Below are 13,899 nucleotides of genomic sequence, written 5' to 3'. Positions count from 1 at the left end.
CTATATATATTCGTGAAAGATCCCTCAAGTAATGTTTTTGATTTCTCCCTCGACTTAAGCTCAACCTGAATTATCAAATCAAGTTTATCTATCAATCACATTGCGTCCAATCTAATCTAAAATAATTTTATTTTTTACTAACTATTTATATAATTTGGTGGGTATAATACGACTTAATCACATGTTTCTTACAGAGATAATAATGCCCAAAAATGATAGATAGATAAGAAACTTAAGTGATCGTTTTCAAAGTTTTGTAGAAACTATTCAGATTTGGAGTTTTTTGCTAGGGGCATTTCTTTATAATCTCATAAATAAGTTCAAATATGTATAATTGTTAAAGATTTAAATTGAAACTATCTTGATTATAAAAAATTGGTGCAAATAATATTTTCTAAATTTGAAATTGTAGAAAATGGTAAGTAAAATCAGAAGAAATTCCTTATATGAATTCGAATTGCAAACTATAGGTAGAAACTGCTTAATGATATTTTCCAATGTTTACTTGTATAAGTATCCAATAAAATATCTCTACTTAATTGACTCGTTTGAACTATGGATAATAGTTGCATCAATCAAATCAAGAAACATTATTTATCATTGTACAACATACAATTATGAGTAAATGAATTAATACAATGCAATCAAAATGGTGTTGTAGCTAAAACATTTAAACTCATCAAGTTCCACTACAAATTCTTTTATATAGTATAAAAAAACAAATTTTTTGTATTTGAAACTATATAAACAATATAATACAAGAACGAGATCATAACATAGAGGCAAACTATATGGAATTCTTGAATAAACCAATCATCAGAAAAAAAAAAAAACTACAATCGAAGAAAACAAATCTAAAGAACTCACCTCAATTTAAAGGAAAAACTATGTATTCCATCAAATATTTAATATCCATAATAAAATTAAAGAGGTGAAACCGAAAAAGAAAAAAGGATATCGGCTAAACATGGAGACATAAATATGATAATGATTGTTCAGATAATAATTAAGTTAATTAATTGTAATTATAATCCTGTTATGTAAACATCCAATTAATTCCTTAATGGATGAGAAAGGTTTTAGGAAATTGGAAGGCTTGGATGTTAGTATAATAAATGATTAAAAGGACTTTTATGTAATTCTATCAAAATACAAGCTTTATTCAATTGTACTTGATACTCAACTTGACACCAAACATTGTAACATACCAAACCTGCCCCTAACCTTAAATGTTTAAAAGGTTATATAAGTAATTATAGTGAAATTAAAGCTATAATGACTTATACTCAATGTTCCAATTACTCTTTAAACACTCTCATATTCCCAAAATAGCCTCACCCATGCGGTTGAAATCTAGTCCTAAACTCGTTCTATCAAAATACAAGATTTATTCAATTGTACTTGATACTCAATTTGGCACCAAACATTGTAACATACCAAACCTGCCCCTAACCTTAAATGTCTGAAAGGTTATATAAGTAATTATAGTGAAATTAAAGTTATAATGACTTGTACTCAATGTTCCAATTATTTTTCAAACACTCTCACATTCCCAAAATAGCCTCACCCCTGCGGTTGAAATCTAATCCCAAAGTCGTTCTTATATAAATTGTACTTGATACTCAACTTGGCACCAAACATTGTAACATACCAAACCTGTCCTTAACTTTAAATGTCTGAAAGGTTATATAAGTAATTATAGTGAAATTAAAGTTATAATGACTTGTACTCAATGTTCCAATTATTTTTCAAGCACTCTCACATTCCCAAAATAGCCTCACCCCTGCGGTTGAAATCTAATCCCAAAGTCGTTCTTATATAGTATAAGGATACACAGTATATATCCCATAAAATTTAAAGCATTGAAATTGTCAAATGAGACCTACAACCAGTCTATTTATTATGTGTGTAACGGCCATGACCCATGAAACGCATCATGACTATTACTCTTCCACTGTACTCGCACTTCTACTATACTCCTACTTCACTTTGGAGATTGGGGAGGGAGTAATAAAGGGTATTACACCCCATTGTGTTTGCTTGGGTGCTTTAATGCATTGATGGAAAGATATGCATTTTAAGGCATATCTTTAACGCATTAATGGGTGCGTTAATGCATTGATGCATTTAATGCTTGGGTGCTATAGCATTTTAACGTTGTAGTAATTGATTTGCATTGATGGAAACATATGCCAGTACGCGTGCCTGTTTGAAGTCGGTTTTAGGATTCGTAAGCTTTGTGATTGCCTATCTTGTATGGCTACTTGTAAGAATTAGCCCATGCTAGATCCATCCAAGACAAGTTCTGTCCTTAGAAAGTTTCAATTAAAAGGGGGAAAAAAAAAGTTCTGTTCTTGGACTGTAAATCGTCGTTTAACATGTACTACTTGGTACTAATACGTCTACAATTGTAACTACATGTGATTTTACAAGGCCAGAGAAAAGAGGTAATTGGTGGATTAGGCATATTATCCATCCCCTTATCCCCTGGGTTTGAAGATTTTGCTGCAAGCTGGGGAGCGGTTGCTCCTGTTGGAAAGTTGGAAACCTCCCTACTGGCCCTGTGGCCTGTTTTTATTTGCCAACCATGAGAACCTGAAGGGTCCGGTTGCTTCGCAAACACACCCGTATATTTGTATGATCACTATCAGATTAACAACGTTGAAAGGCTATTTTGTCAGCAAATTCTTTCACCTCACTGATAAGATTATATGTCCCGTTGGAAGACCATTTCTGGAGGAAAACCTCGCAACATTATTGTGTTTGTGTTTTGCTTACGGGAGGTTCAGGTGCTTTTATAGGCATCACCAGCTAATGAAAGGGAAAAAAAAAGGAAATCTCAGAGGAAATCTTGAATGCATCTAGCCACAGAGAAATGCTATTCTTCGCTGCAATGAACAATTTCATGTAAGAATATTACAAGCAATTCACTCACTCTGCCTCATTTAACAACAGCTGCTGCTACCATTCCTCTCTGCCTATCTTTTAGAGCATCACAACCATAGATGTGACAAAACCACAACTAACTGGTGGATGCATTTACTTTTGATTTCACCCACTTGCGAAACAAGACAGCCAATGATACAACATTTTGCTGTGCCATATAGGATAACCTAAAAGTAAATCCCAGAGCACGAATGGTCTCCTGAGGGATACTGCCAACTATAAACTTCTCGAACTCGTTTCTCTGGTCATCATAAGAATATATTGGTATGAAATCATCACAATGCTTCCAAATATGCATATCTGTCAGCAATATCTGGCCTGTGGGGAGGTTGCCAACAAGTTGTGCACAAAATCTACCTGCACCTCGAAACTCAGGGGGTGTTGGGATGGCATGCCTATCCCAGGAACTAGAACCACGATCATCGCAATTTTCCAGTGTATAAATGGAAAAACATTCAGCTTCTGCATTTTTCCAGAAACCATAAACTAACAGAGCCAGCCGTCCCCTGAATTTCGTCGGTATCCACCAGCTTTGCCTGGACGAAAATATGGGGTGCTTGGGGGGTTCAATGAATTGGAACTTCTCCGTCTTCAGATCAAAAGAAATCAGCCCCAGCCGCTCGACCAGGCCATGCATCACCCAGTAAAGGACTCCATTACACAAGAAGCTGTCAGCCGGTAATCTTTCAGAAGACCCATCAAGCCCAATAGCCAGCTTTCTCCAAGAAGAATCGCGGCCGAGCGTCAGAATGTGGGCTTCCTGCTTAGAATTAGACTTGCTTATCTTGAGCAACTTGTAGACTTCATTGCCAGGATGGTACCCAAAGTAATAATCTTCATAAGCGGAATTGCGGAACCCACTAATTTCTGGAAGCCACACGATTTCCCGAGTACCGACACTGCAGACCATGGCACCGATACTCCCATAAGCACAAACAAGCCCATTCACCACTTTAGTGACACCCTTGAACAAATCAAAAGACGGGATTTTAACCAAACTAAGAAATGGTTGCGGACATTGAACCTGATCCTGAACTCGAAGGAGTGGCGAGTAATAGACAGCTAGACCTATAGGGTTTTCAGGAAACCACATGTCACCTTTGTAATCTCTGGCATCAGTGATAGAGACGAGGAGGCTGCCATGGGGTTGCTGTCTTAAGTAAGCCCTCAAGAATGGAGGATCCCGGACGATTGAGCACCAGGCCTTGGAGACGCACATGCACTGGTGAAGATTCTTGGCCGGAAGCCGAGTCAGAATATCGGATTGCAGTTCATCAGGTAGATGATCTAGCATAGTCCTTGACTTACCGACGACAACAATCCCAGCATTTCTTTTCCGCTTCCTCACCATCTGCCTCTCTCCCTTTTCTATCTCTTCATCATCCATCTTTGATCCCTTCATCCTGGTTAATTTTGTGAAATTTAGCTAAACCCTCTCGCACTTCTCAATGGCATAGTCGCATCTATTTCCCAAATTCTGAGACTCAAAGGGGATTTCGGTTCACTAACATCTTCTCCATTTGTCCTATTAGGATGTCTAGCAGGATTCCTGCTTGCTTTAAAGATATATCCTAATTGTGCTGAATTACCCCGATGCCCCTGCAAAACTTGGCCAAATCTTTTATGTGCGCTTTGCTTGAAATGATTGACAACATCAATAATTGGACCCGGCATTTTGGAATTATAAGAGGATTGTATTTCTGTTCTAAATCTTCTAATTTGGTATGTAGTTAATGAATCATAGACTAAAAGATAGGGCTGCAAATCTTTCTTTTAGCCTAAATCTTTTAGCAAAATCTTTTATGTGCGCTTTGCTAAAATGATTGACAACATCAATAAATGGGCCTGGGCTGGTGCTTTTTGGAATTATAAGAGGATTCTATTTCTTTTCTAAATCTTCCAATTTGGTATGTAATTAATGTATCGTAGACTAAAAGATAGGGCTGCAAGTCACTCAAGCGCTTGCGAGAGCTTGGTCAGCACTAAGTCGAGTGGAACTTGAGTTTGATTGGTGGGTCTAGGGGTCACCGAATTCGGTACGTAATTTGGTAATTTGATCAAATTTGTATTCGATTTCAAATTCAATTTGGTAGTTTGAAATCGATTAGTCGATACTTTGATACAAAAGCGATATTTACGGAATTCATTGAATTCTAATGTGGTATGAAATAAGTAACGAGGTCTTCAATTTGGTAATAATCAATTTCGAATTCAAATTCGATAAAATGAAATAAGATACCATATTGCCGCATTCAAATACGAAATTAGTTTAAAAAATTATATAATATATAGGTAAATGCTATATAGTATTAATATATTATATAAGTAAAGACTATTAATAATAGATAGTATATAGTATTATCATGTACCTATCATAATAAAAATATATTATTTTAGTATTTGTTATATGATTATAATAATTCAAATATACAATATTACATAACTATAATACTCATTCTTTTATACATAATTAGAATTAGATAATAAGTATAGTACTAAATATTACACATCATTAGTAATTAGAATTTAGACATTGGTTCGTCATTCATGTTTGAATTATTAAATATTTGAACGTGTAACTTTTATCTTGCAAGTATTAGTATACTCTAAAATTATATTACACATATAATATGTGGATTAATATTCTCTAATCACTAATCTTGATTAAACATAAACAACTAAGCACTATAATTAAGCAGTCTAAGCGAATGTATATGAATTACATGTCAACTTATTAGTGTACTAACATTCATCATTGAAAGCAATCAAGTTATTTGCAACTTAAGCATTTAAACTATATAAAAAATAAGAATAAATGTAAGTTTAATGCAACGCATAATTAGTAAATTATAAGTGACTAGGTGTATACAACTACACAATTGAATCCCATTTTAATTATTTGAAAATTACTATCCAATTCGGTTATAACCGATTTCATGACCATTTTCGAATTCAATTTGGTAATCGAATGAATTCGTTTATTTCCAATTCGAAATTAAAAACGGTTTAAAGTTTTACAAGTGAAATAACCCAAAAAATCGAATTCAAATAACCGAATAATTGAATTTGTAAAGAATGCACACCCTTAGGCGAGCTAGTCAAGTTAAATACTCGCCTCGTTGGCTTATCAAATCGATTGAGCTCATATTTATATTTTTAGTGTGAAAATACATGCACACTCTTTTTTATTTTTATTATTTATTGGGATGAAATATTTATTTTATCCATTTTAAAAAATAAAATATTTTTCACATTTTTATTTGAACTTGAACTTGACCATGGTGGAACTAGCATTCTGATTCAAGTTTCTAAAATAAATTAAGTCGAGCACAGCTCGATAAGACCAAAACTCAACATTTTTCTTTTTAATATAAGCGGGAGGTTTTGAACTCGAGACTTTTCATAAACACTCTCTTTTCGTATCATCCAATCCATCCCTCTCTCAAACTCAATTTGATTTGACTTGTTTGCAACCTTACACTAATCCAAGGCATAAATACAATCATGTGAATATAAGGCTATACTCATGATTATAATCCAATAAACTCTTGTCACATCATTCAATAATATAAACTTCTAAAATCATCTAAAGAGTGATATTTCTTTTCACATATCTATGATCCAACGGTGAATTGATATTCATCAATATAATACCCAAAATGCACTAGAGAACTCTCCATGAATATAATCCTATATTTTAATTTATATTAGATGAAATAAAAATACTAACCCTATTGTGGTTGCCCCAATCCTAGCAAAATTTTACCTCCTACTCAGAAGATTATAGAGCTCACCACTGTCGCCAATCCACCATCATCTGAGCTTAGAACATTGAGCTAACCACTTCAACTTTTACAATTTTCATTGCAATAATAGGACTGGATTCTCTATAATTGTCCGAGCAATTATATCGTACAATCAGTGACCCAACTATATTTAATTTGAGAGATTAGATCGATCAAATTAATTGTAAGCACAGCTTCAATGATTGACAAAATTACCTGCATTATGCCTATTGTTATGATATGTATTATTTAACACTGGTAATTACAGAATCCCGGAACCCTGTTACCGTTCCGCTCGAATCTAGCATCTCCACGTATCCTTCAGAAGGACGTAGGCTAACTTAAAAATATAGAAATACAGAAAAGATATGTATATCTAAGGGAGGGGAAAAGAACTTCACCCATGAATCCATAGCAGAAGTTTTTAACTTTCTCGTCTTAGCAAAACTCAAAAACACTATCAACTGCACGGTTGATTGCAAACCTTACAGTACTTAACATCATTTTCAAGAAATAATAGCCAAAGAATTAAAAAAAACCAACCAACAAAAACATTTGTACAAATATGAACAGTTCTAAACAATCTTGACAAATTCACCGTTTATCCCTCAATTCACCAAGTATTTATGCTCCGAATCTGGGCTTGCCAGCAGGTCAAAGGGTTTGCCCAGGGCATCTTTCAATATTGAAATCTGACCTTCTTTGAGCAGTATGTCTTCATCAAGTCCCTCTATCTTTTTCTTCAAGATATTGATCTCGCGGTTCAACAACATGTTCTTCTCACTATACTGCTTAACTTCCCCCCACATCAAATCTCTCTCTTCAGACACTTTTGGTAGAATTCCCTTAACAATTGTCAGTTCCTTGGTGTATTCTTGCAATTCATTTTGAAGCTGATAGATATTCTCATCTTTCTTGATCATCTGTCAGAAAGATGTAGCAAAGCCAGGTAACAAGAAGGTACATCATAGTAATAACAACATAGAAAACTAAACAATTTTTATTTATCACATTTTACATAAAGTACATCAGTAAAAGGCCAAATCAGATATTCTAGACAAATTAAAATATACATCTTCATGCAATTTACAAAAGTCATTCCCCGTAAAAATCATAGACAATTTATAAAACTTTGAAAAAATCTTTTACAAATACTCTACTACAGCTTCTACCATTTCTGTGCAATGTCAGCTGTCTAATCAGGTTATTACCCCACAAGTAATTGCAGCCCCATTAGCTCAGGTGACAGACAATCGCTATATTCTTGACTTCAGAAACAATTCTTACCACTGAAACAGATTAATGTAAAATACCTAATACTGGTAAGGCAAGCGAGCAGAAAACGCCAGTTCCTTTTTCTTTTCTTAGCATACAAAAATGATCAGACATTTATAGAACATTGCCAACCGTAAAGATGGATTACATCAAAATTATGTCAGCCATGAGCTCAAGTAATATGCCAATTGAGCTGCATAACTTCCATCAGAACACAGGCTTGCTAATTGAGTAGTGAGACTTCAAGTCATAAGAATACTGACAAGTGGTTAATCATATGCTTGAAACAGAATGTTCAAGTGTATGAAACTAAATAATTCTAACAATGTAGCGCCAATAAGCAGAAAGATGCCAGTTAAGTTGCAAAACAGTATGTAAAACAAAAACCTTTTCATTGGGTTGCAAAAATTCCATGCAAGATACTTCAGAGTGATAACAAATTGGTAAATACACAATGGATTTTCACAAATTAACAGATTAAGCATAAGCACCAAGATAATAACCTGCTTTAGTGTTAAAAACTTAATAAAAGTTCAAACTCCTCAGTGAGTTATATGTTTTATCCAACGAAACTAGTTAATTTATTTTCATTTCAGTTGATTTGACTGCTACACGACTAGTATATGCTTAACCTTATGCAATTTAATGCGCACATTCCAAGGTAATCCAGTCAAATTAAATTGCCATAAACGCAAGCATGCCAAACAGTAAGGTTGCAGGATTTCCTGAAGTTTGAGGTCTACTCTGATTAATTTGACTAGATCACCTTGCAATATGCATCACAAATTACATGAGTGACGAAATTTAGCACTAAAGCTGATTCTCAAGTATCTCTTGGAATATGCACCATAAATTAAACCGCAAGTAAAAGATCAAATTTAAACCTCAAATCGCTTCCCTCATTCTCAATTCTAGACACAATCTGCTTAACCATTTGGAATAACCAAGATGCATTGCAGACTTAAATGAGTTAACAGTTATGAAATCCATGATCCTTTGTAATTACAAACTGCAACATAAGAAAAGAAATATGCACGAGATAAACAAGATATTTTGTGAATAAATAGGCTTAGCAAAAGGATTATTCAGCTCTATGCATATTCATTCATTGTGACTTTGAGCCACGCATTTTTCTTTTTGATAAGACCACAATCAATACCTTCCATGGAAAGTACAAAATCAGAATAGAGAATGTGGAGAGTTGTTAACAAAATTTGTCACTCATGTAATTTATGGTGCACATTGCAATGCAATCCAGTCAAATCAAATTGCTATAAACACAAGCATGCCAAATAGTAAGGTTGTAGGATTACCTGAAGTTCAAGGTCTTTCGTCTTGTGACTTAAGCAAGAAAGGGTATCCAGTGCATTTTGCACTTCAGCTTTAAGAATATCATTCCCTCTAACAGCAGCTGCCAATTCAGCTTGAAGTTGCTCAATGTCCAGCTCTTTGGAATAAAGCTTCTCCCGTAACAAAGTTGTTAGTAAAGTTTCAGCTTTGAGCTCTGATTGTATTATATCCTTTACAATTGAAACAGAATGTTAAGAGAGAACAGGGTCATAGAACGTAAGTGAGTGAAACATCTACATGAAAATTTACAAACAAAATAACATATGTCAAGACCAAATACCTCTGATTTTTGATTGCTGTGACATGTGTCAACCCCTAAAACGGGGCACTGAGATTCCAAAGAGACTGGCTGAGACTTTTCATGCAACACAGTGGAGACAACAGACAAGCTCTTTGTTAAGTTTTCAATTCCTCTGTTAAAACCCTGGAGCTTCACCTCACATTCAATGATAAATTGGCTACTTAAGCCAGTGTCTTCAACACCTAACCCAGCTTTAGTAAACTGATTTGAATTTGACTTCATGTACTCAAGTAATTTATTGCACAGCTGGGCACTGTCCGCAAGGAAAGAAAGTCCTTGGTTCTGCAGGCAGCAAATACGATTCCACAATTCCTGATCTAGCTTAAACGTTGAAAAACCACCCTCCTTTCCAGCATCTTTTAAACGATGTAGTAGGTTTATATTTTCATGACGAAGAGAATCAATTTCAAGCCTGCAAGACTCCACCTCCTTCCTCAATGCATGCTCCAGCCCTGTCAACCTTATTTGTTCCATTTGCAGTTTCCCTAGCTGCTTATCAATGTTCTCCACAAAATTCTTCTTCTGAATTTCCTCACCAAGTCCACGTAATCCCTCAATTGTTTTTTCCTGTTCACTACACGTCCTCTGTAATCTAGTAATAGACCTGTGCAAGTCCTTGCATTCTTTCACCTTCTCCTCATAGTTTCTTTGCATGCAATCTCTACCCTCTTCAGATGCACTATACTTCTCTTGCAGCTCAGACAAAATTTTCTGCAGGTTTTGCTTTTCTTCTCTCAATTCCTTGACTTTTGTAGTCAGGTCCTCAACCTGTTGCTCAGAATGTGTCATCTTGCTTTTTATACAAGCTTCCTTCTCACAAAAAGAAGAAACCTCCCTCTGCAGTGAGACATTCTGCTCTGCAAGCTCCCTTACCCTCTCACGAAGTCTATGTTCTTCTGCCTGGTATTTCTCCAGTTTAAGAGACCACTCACCTGACCTTCTGTCTAACTCTTTCTCTAGAGCTGATTGCAACTCATTCTTTTCCTTCTCCAATCTCCGAGTCTTTGAATCCAATTCTGACCTAACTTCTTTAAGTTCTTCCTTCAGAGAAGCCCTATTGGCAATCCAATCCTTCAGAATAGATGAAACATTGTAAGCCATGTTTACCCTTTCAACACTCAAGCCTCTAATTGTCTGAACCAATGATGGCAGACTAAGCTCAGTGTGCTGAAGAAAATTCTCTTGTTCAAGCTCTTCTGAAAGAACCATGGCCTGATCCTCAGCTTCCTTAAACTTGCTAACTAACTTGAAATCTGCATCTTCTCCTGACACAATGTTATTTGAGAATTCACAGCTGTCAGCAAAGAAGCATTTTCTACCGGTAAAACCTGAGGTTTCTTCACAAGCATATCCATCAGAAGCTCCATTAACATCATTGAGTGTACAAGTTTTTGGAGGAACTCCATCAGAATCTCCACTAGGACTTCTAGTTAAGGATCCACTATAGATGTCTTCAACTGTGATTGGAACGTCAGAATCTAATTCTTTTGAACTTTTCCTGGGAAAAAACTTTGCCTGGGAAAGTCTCTCAACCACATGTTTAGCCAGTTTCCTAGGAGATTCATTGCCAAAGCCATTCTCCACCCAATCCCTTGATGAAAGATGAAGCTGTGCTACATCAATTTCTCTAAAAGATTGAGATTTAGGTTTTCGTGTCCTATCATTGGTTGGAGAAACAGAGGCATGATGCTGAACTACTGTGGCTTGCTTTCTCAAGTCATTTACATTTTCAATATGATTTCTCATGGAAAACTTACCCTGCAATGAGCTCTGTTCCAGCTGTTCTTCCCCATCAATATAACGGTCCAATACTCCATTTGAAACATTACTCGAACTGTAAGAGGAACATTCTGATGAATCATATTGCAGCCCAGAAGAAGGAACACAACCACGCTTCTCGACTCTGTGTCCATTTTGAACAGTGCCACTTTCAAAGAACTTTGTCCGATGTTGCCTCTCAGGAGTCAGAGTGCGACTACAAAAGGGATAAGCTATTGTCAAATACCATATTTTCATATTAACAGAATAAATAGTATGCCAACAGATGGCAACATCAAAAGACAATTTTATAATTCAGCGCCTACCGAGATGAATGGCGACCAAATTGCTCGACTGACCCATTACTAGTACTACATGGAGACCCTATTTGATCAATTCCAGTACTTCGGATAGCCCCACCATCAAAGATGGCTGCAGATGATGATGAACGGCTTCTTCTAAGAAATGGTGTCCTACTAGCAGCACAGTTTTCAGTGGTTTGCTTTTTTTTCCTGGATTTGTCATTCCCATCTGCTTGTTTATCCCAATAGACTTGCTTATGAGCTGATTTTGGTGAAACTTGATTAGTACCACCATTAGATGAAGATGATCTGAAAAAGAAGAGTTTCTTCATCTCTGTGCCCTCAATTTATCTCTACTTTCAGAACTCCCACATAGAAACTTTTGAAGTATCAGATACCCTATTCAAACATAGAGATTACCAATAGTGAGAAATTCATAGAGGAAAGCAAAAGGCAGCATCAGAATCACAAATCAAGTAGAAAACTGCTAGGGATTATGCTAACAAACATTGACTATTTAAAAAAATGAAGGGGGGAAAAGAAAAAAGTGATCCGTGGAACACGGAAATGTAATACAAGAACATTTGGTTTATATAATTCCCACCATTGGCTTCAGAAAAGTAATGAAATTATGGCATTCATTTTGATAACCCTCTTTACCTAGAGCAGAAATCATGAGAACCCCCAAAAGAGAATCAATCAATGTGCTTTCTGATTCATAATTAGATAAACATGAGTGTCAGAAGCACTGATTGCAATGGAGCTTAGCTTCTTGTTTAAAAGACCACACTAACCCCACTCTCTTTCTTCAAACCCTTTATACATATCACCCTGTCAAGGGTCCTAATCACCATTAAACCTTTTTTCTAAAAAAAAAATGCCCTAGCTAAAAAGAAAATGCGAATGTCAATTATTACCGTCAGAATTTTAAAAAAATCAGGAAGAAAAACCCATCAAAAAATTTCCGTTACTAGAAACTTACGGTTTTCAAGAAGGCAAGAATTATAAAAATGCGGAAAAAGAAAACAATTCAATCTCTCCTCGTCTCAAACATTCTAACTTTATGCACTGTGAATGCAACAAGAAGTAGAAATACATTGAAGATTTAAAGAAACAAAAAATCACATTCTGCTCTCATTTTCTACTTACACTTCCAGTAAACAATATCTCAATGAAAATGACCGTTAAAGAGCCCAATTCTCGGGCTATACTAATAGAAAACTCCTAAAATGGAAAACCCAGAAAGGCCAGCACAGCAACACTTCAAATAATTTGCTTTTCTCCCAAAAAAGCATCAACAATCTTCTCAAGAGAATTCGGTTCAAAATTTTAAACTAAATATGAGTCCCGCTCAGACTTCAATTGATTGCCAAAACCAATCGCATCCTCAAATGTCAAAAAGAAGAAAAATAATCAAGTAACCCAGATAATAAAGAACAAAACCCACCAAAAAGAACAGATGAACGACCAGAAAGTAACGAGTATTTATAGAAGGAAGCAAGAAAGAAAGAATTATTACTGAATCAAAGAGTTGACAGAGTAATGTGGCCGGCGAATCAGAATTAAAAGAAATTTCCACTTTTTTGGGTAGTAGAAATTTGGAGAAGTATAAGACGCAAAAGCTTTATTCCGTTGAGGGGCGGAGCAAACCAAGGGAAATTCCGAAGCCGTTTTCCTGATTGGCGTTATGGTTGTCGCTCCAGTGGCTTGACGATAGTAGTACTGAGATTAAAGAATTTGGCCAAATGTGAAGGGTGTTTTGGACCAAAGAAAAAGTTTTAAAATTTCGATGCCGCGTTGTCGGGCGGAACAGGAGGAGTTGGAGCCTTGGAGGAGCGCTTTTATTTCCTTTTCATTTTCCATTTTATGTGGGGTAAGCCGTACAATAATAGTGCGGCCCAGGATATTTTTTCAAAAAAAAAATACTAAAAAGAAAAGAGGGAAATTCTTTGCTGTGATAAAAAAGTTTCAAGTAATTCTGTACTCACTAATAGATGTTTCAATGTTCGTGCAATAATAAATACAGAAATGTATTGGACAGTGAATTATATACTAAAATTTATTTCTTTGTCTTATTAATACATTTTCTAACAATTTTTTTTAATCTTGCATACATTACATCAAAATATGTGCTACAGTATTCTTTTCAAAAAATTATCTCAAATAATTTACTATCCAAATC

General features: G+C 35.4%; 2 protein-coding genes across 3 annotated transcripts; both read right to left on the bottom strand.

Moving 5' to 3' along the window:
* Positions 1-3,022: 3,022 nt before the first annotated feature.
* LOC113723795 (F-box only protein 8-like) lies at positions 3,023-4,333 on the bottom strand. The gene has a single exon (XM_027246765.1). It carries the CDS (start codon positions 4,331-4,333, stop codon positions 3,023-3,025), a length of 1,311 nt encoding a protein of 436 aa, XP_027102566.1.
* Positions 4,334-7,087: 2,754 nt separating this feature from the next.
* On the bottom strand, positions 7,088-13,398 carry LOC113725561 (uncharacterized). Of its 2 annotated transcripts, none has more exons than XM_027248791.2 (5): positions 13,237-13,398; positions 11,742-12,116; positions 9,637-11,632; positions 9,320-9,526; positions 7,088-7,654 (listed from the first exon to the last, which is right to left on the bottom strand). In XM_027248791.2, exons 2-5 carry the CDS (start codon positions 12,047-12,049, stop codon positions 7,340-7,342), a joined length of 2,826 nt encoding a protein of 941 aa, XP_027104592.1. In that variant the 5' UTR covers positions 12,050-12,116; positions 13,237-13,398; the 3' UTR covers positions 7,088-7,339. The 2 variants fall into 2 exon arrangements, with proteins under 2 accessions (XP_027104592.1, XP_027104594.1); XM_027248793.2 differs by lacking the exon at positions 13,237-13,398 and adding an exon at positions 12,378-12,495.
* Positions 13,399-13,899: the final 501 nt, after the last annotated feature.

This window comes from Coffea arabica, chromosome 2c (genome assembly GCF_036785885.1).
Source record: "Coffea arabica cultivar ET-39 chromosome 2c, Coffea Arabica ET-39 HiFi, whole genome shotgun sequence".
Taxonomy (NCBI): Eukaryota; Viridiplantae; Streptophyta; class Magnoliopsida; order Gentianales; family Rubiaceae; genus Coffea; species Coffea arabica.
The sequence above is the reverse complement of the archived record's forward strand: the minus strand, read 5'-3'. Positions and strand labels throughout refer to the sequence as shown.

Coding starts and splice junctions, on each gene's coding strand:
- LOC113723795 (XM_027246765.1), bottom strand. CDS start 4,333: ATGGATGATGAAGAGATAGAAAAGGGAGAGAGGCAGATGGTGAGGAAG.
- LOC113725561 (XM_027248791.2), bottom strand. CDS start 12,049: ATGAAGAAACTCTTCTTTTTCAGATCATCTTCATCTAATGGTGGTACT. Junction 9,527..9,636: donor ACAGCAATCAAAAATCAGAG/GTATTTGGTCTT, acceptor TCAATTGTAAAG/GATATAATACAATCAGAGCT. Junction 7,655..9,319: donor CGAAAGACCTTGAACTTCAG/GTAATCCTACAA, acceptor TCTTTCTGACAG/ATGATCAAGAAAGATGAGAA.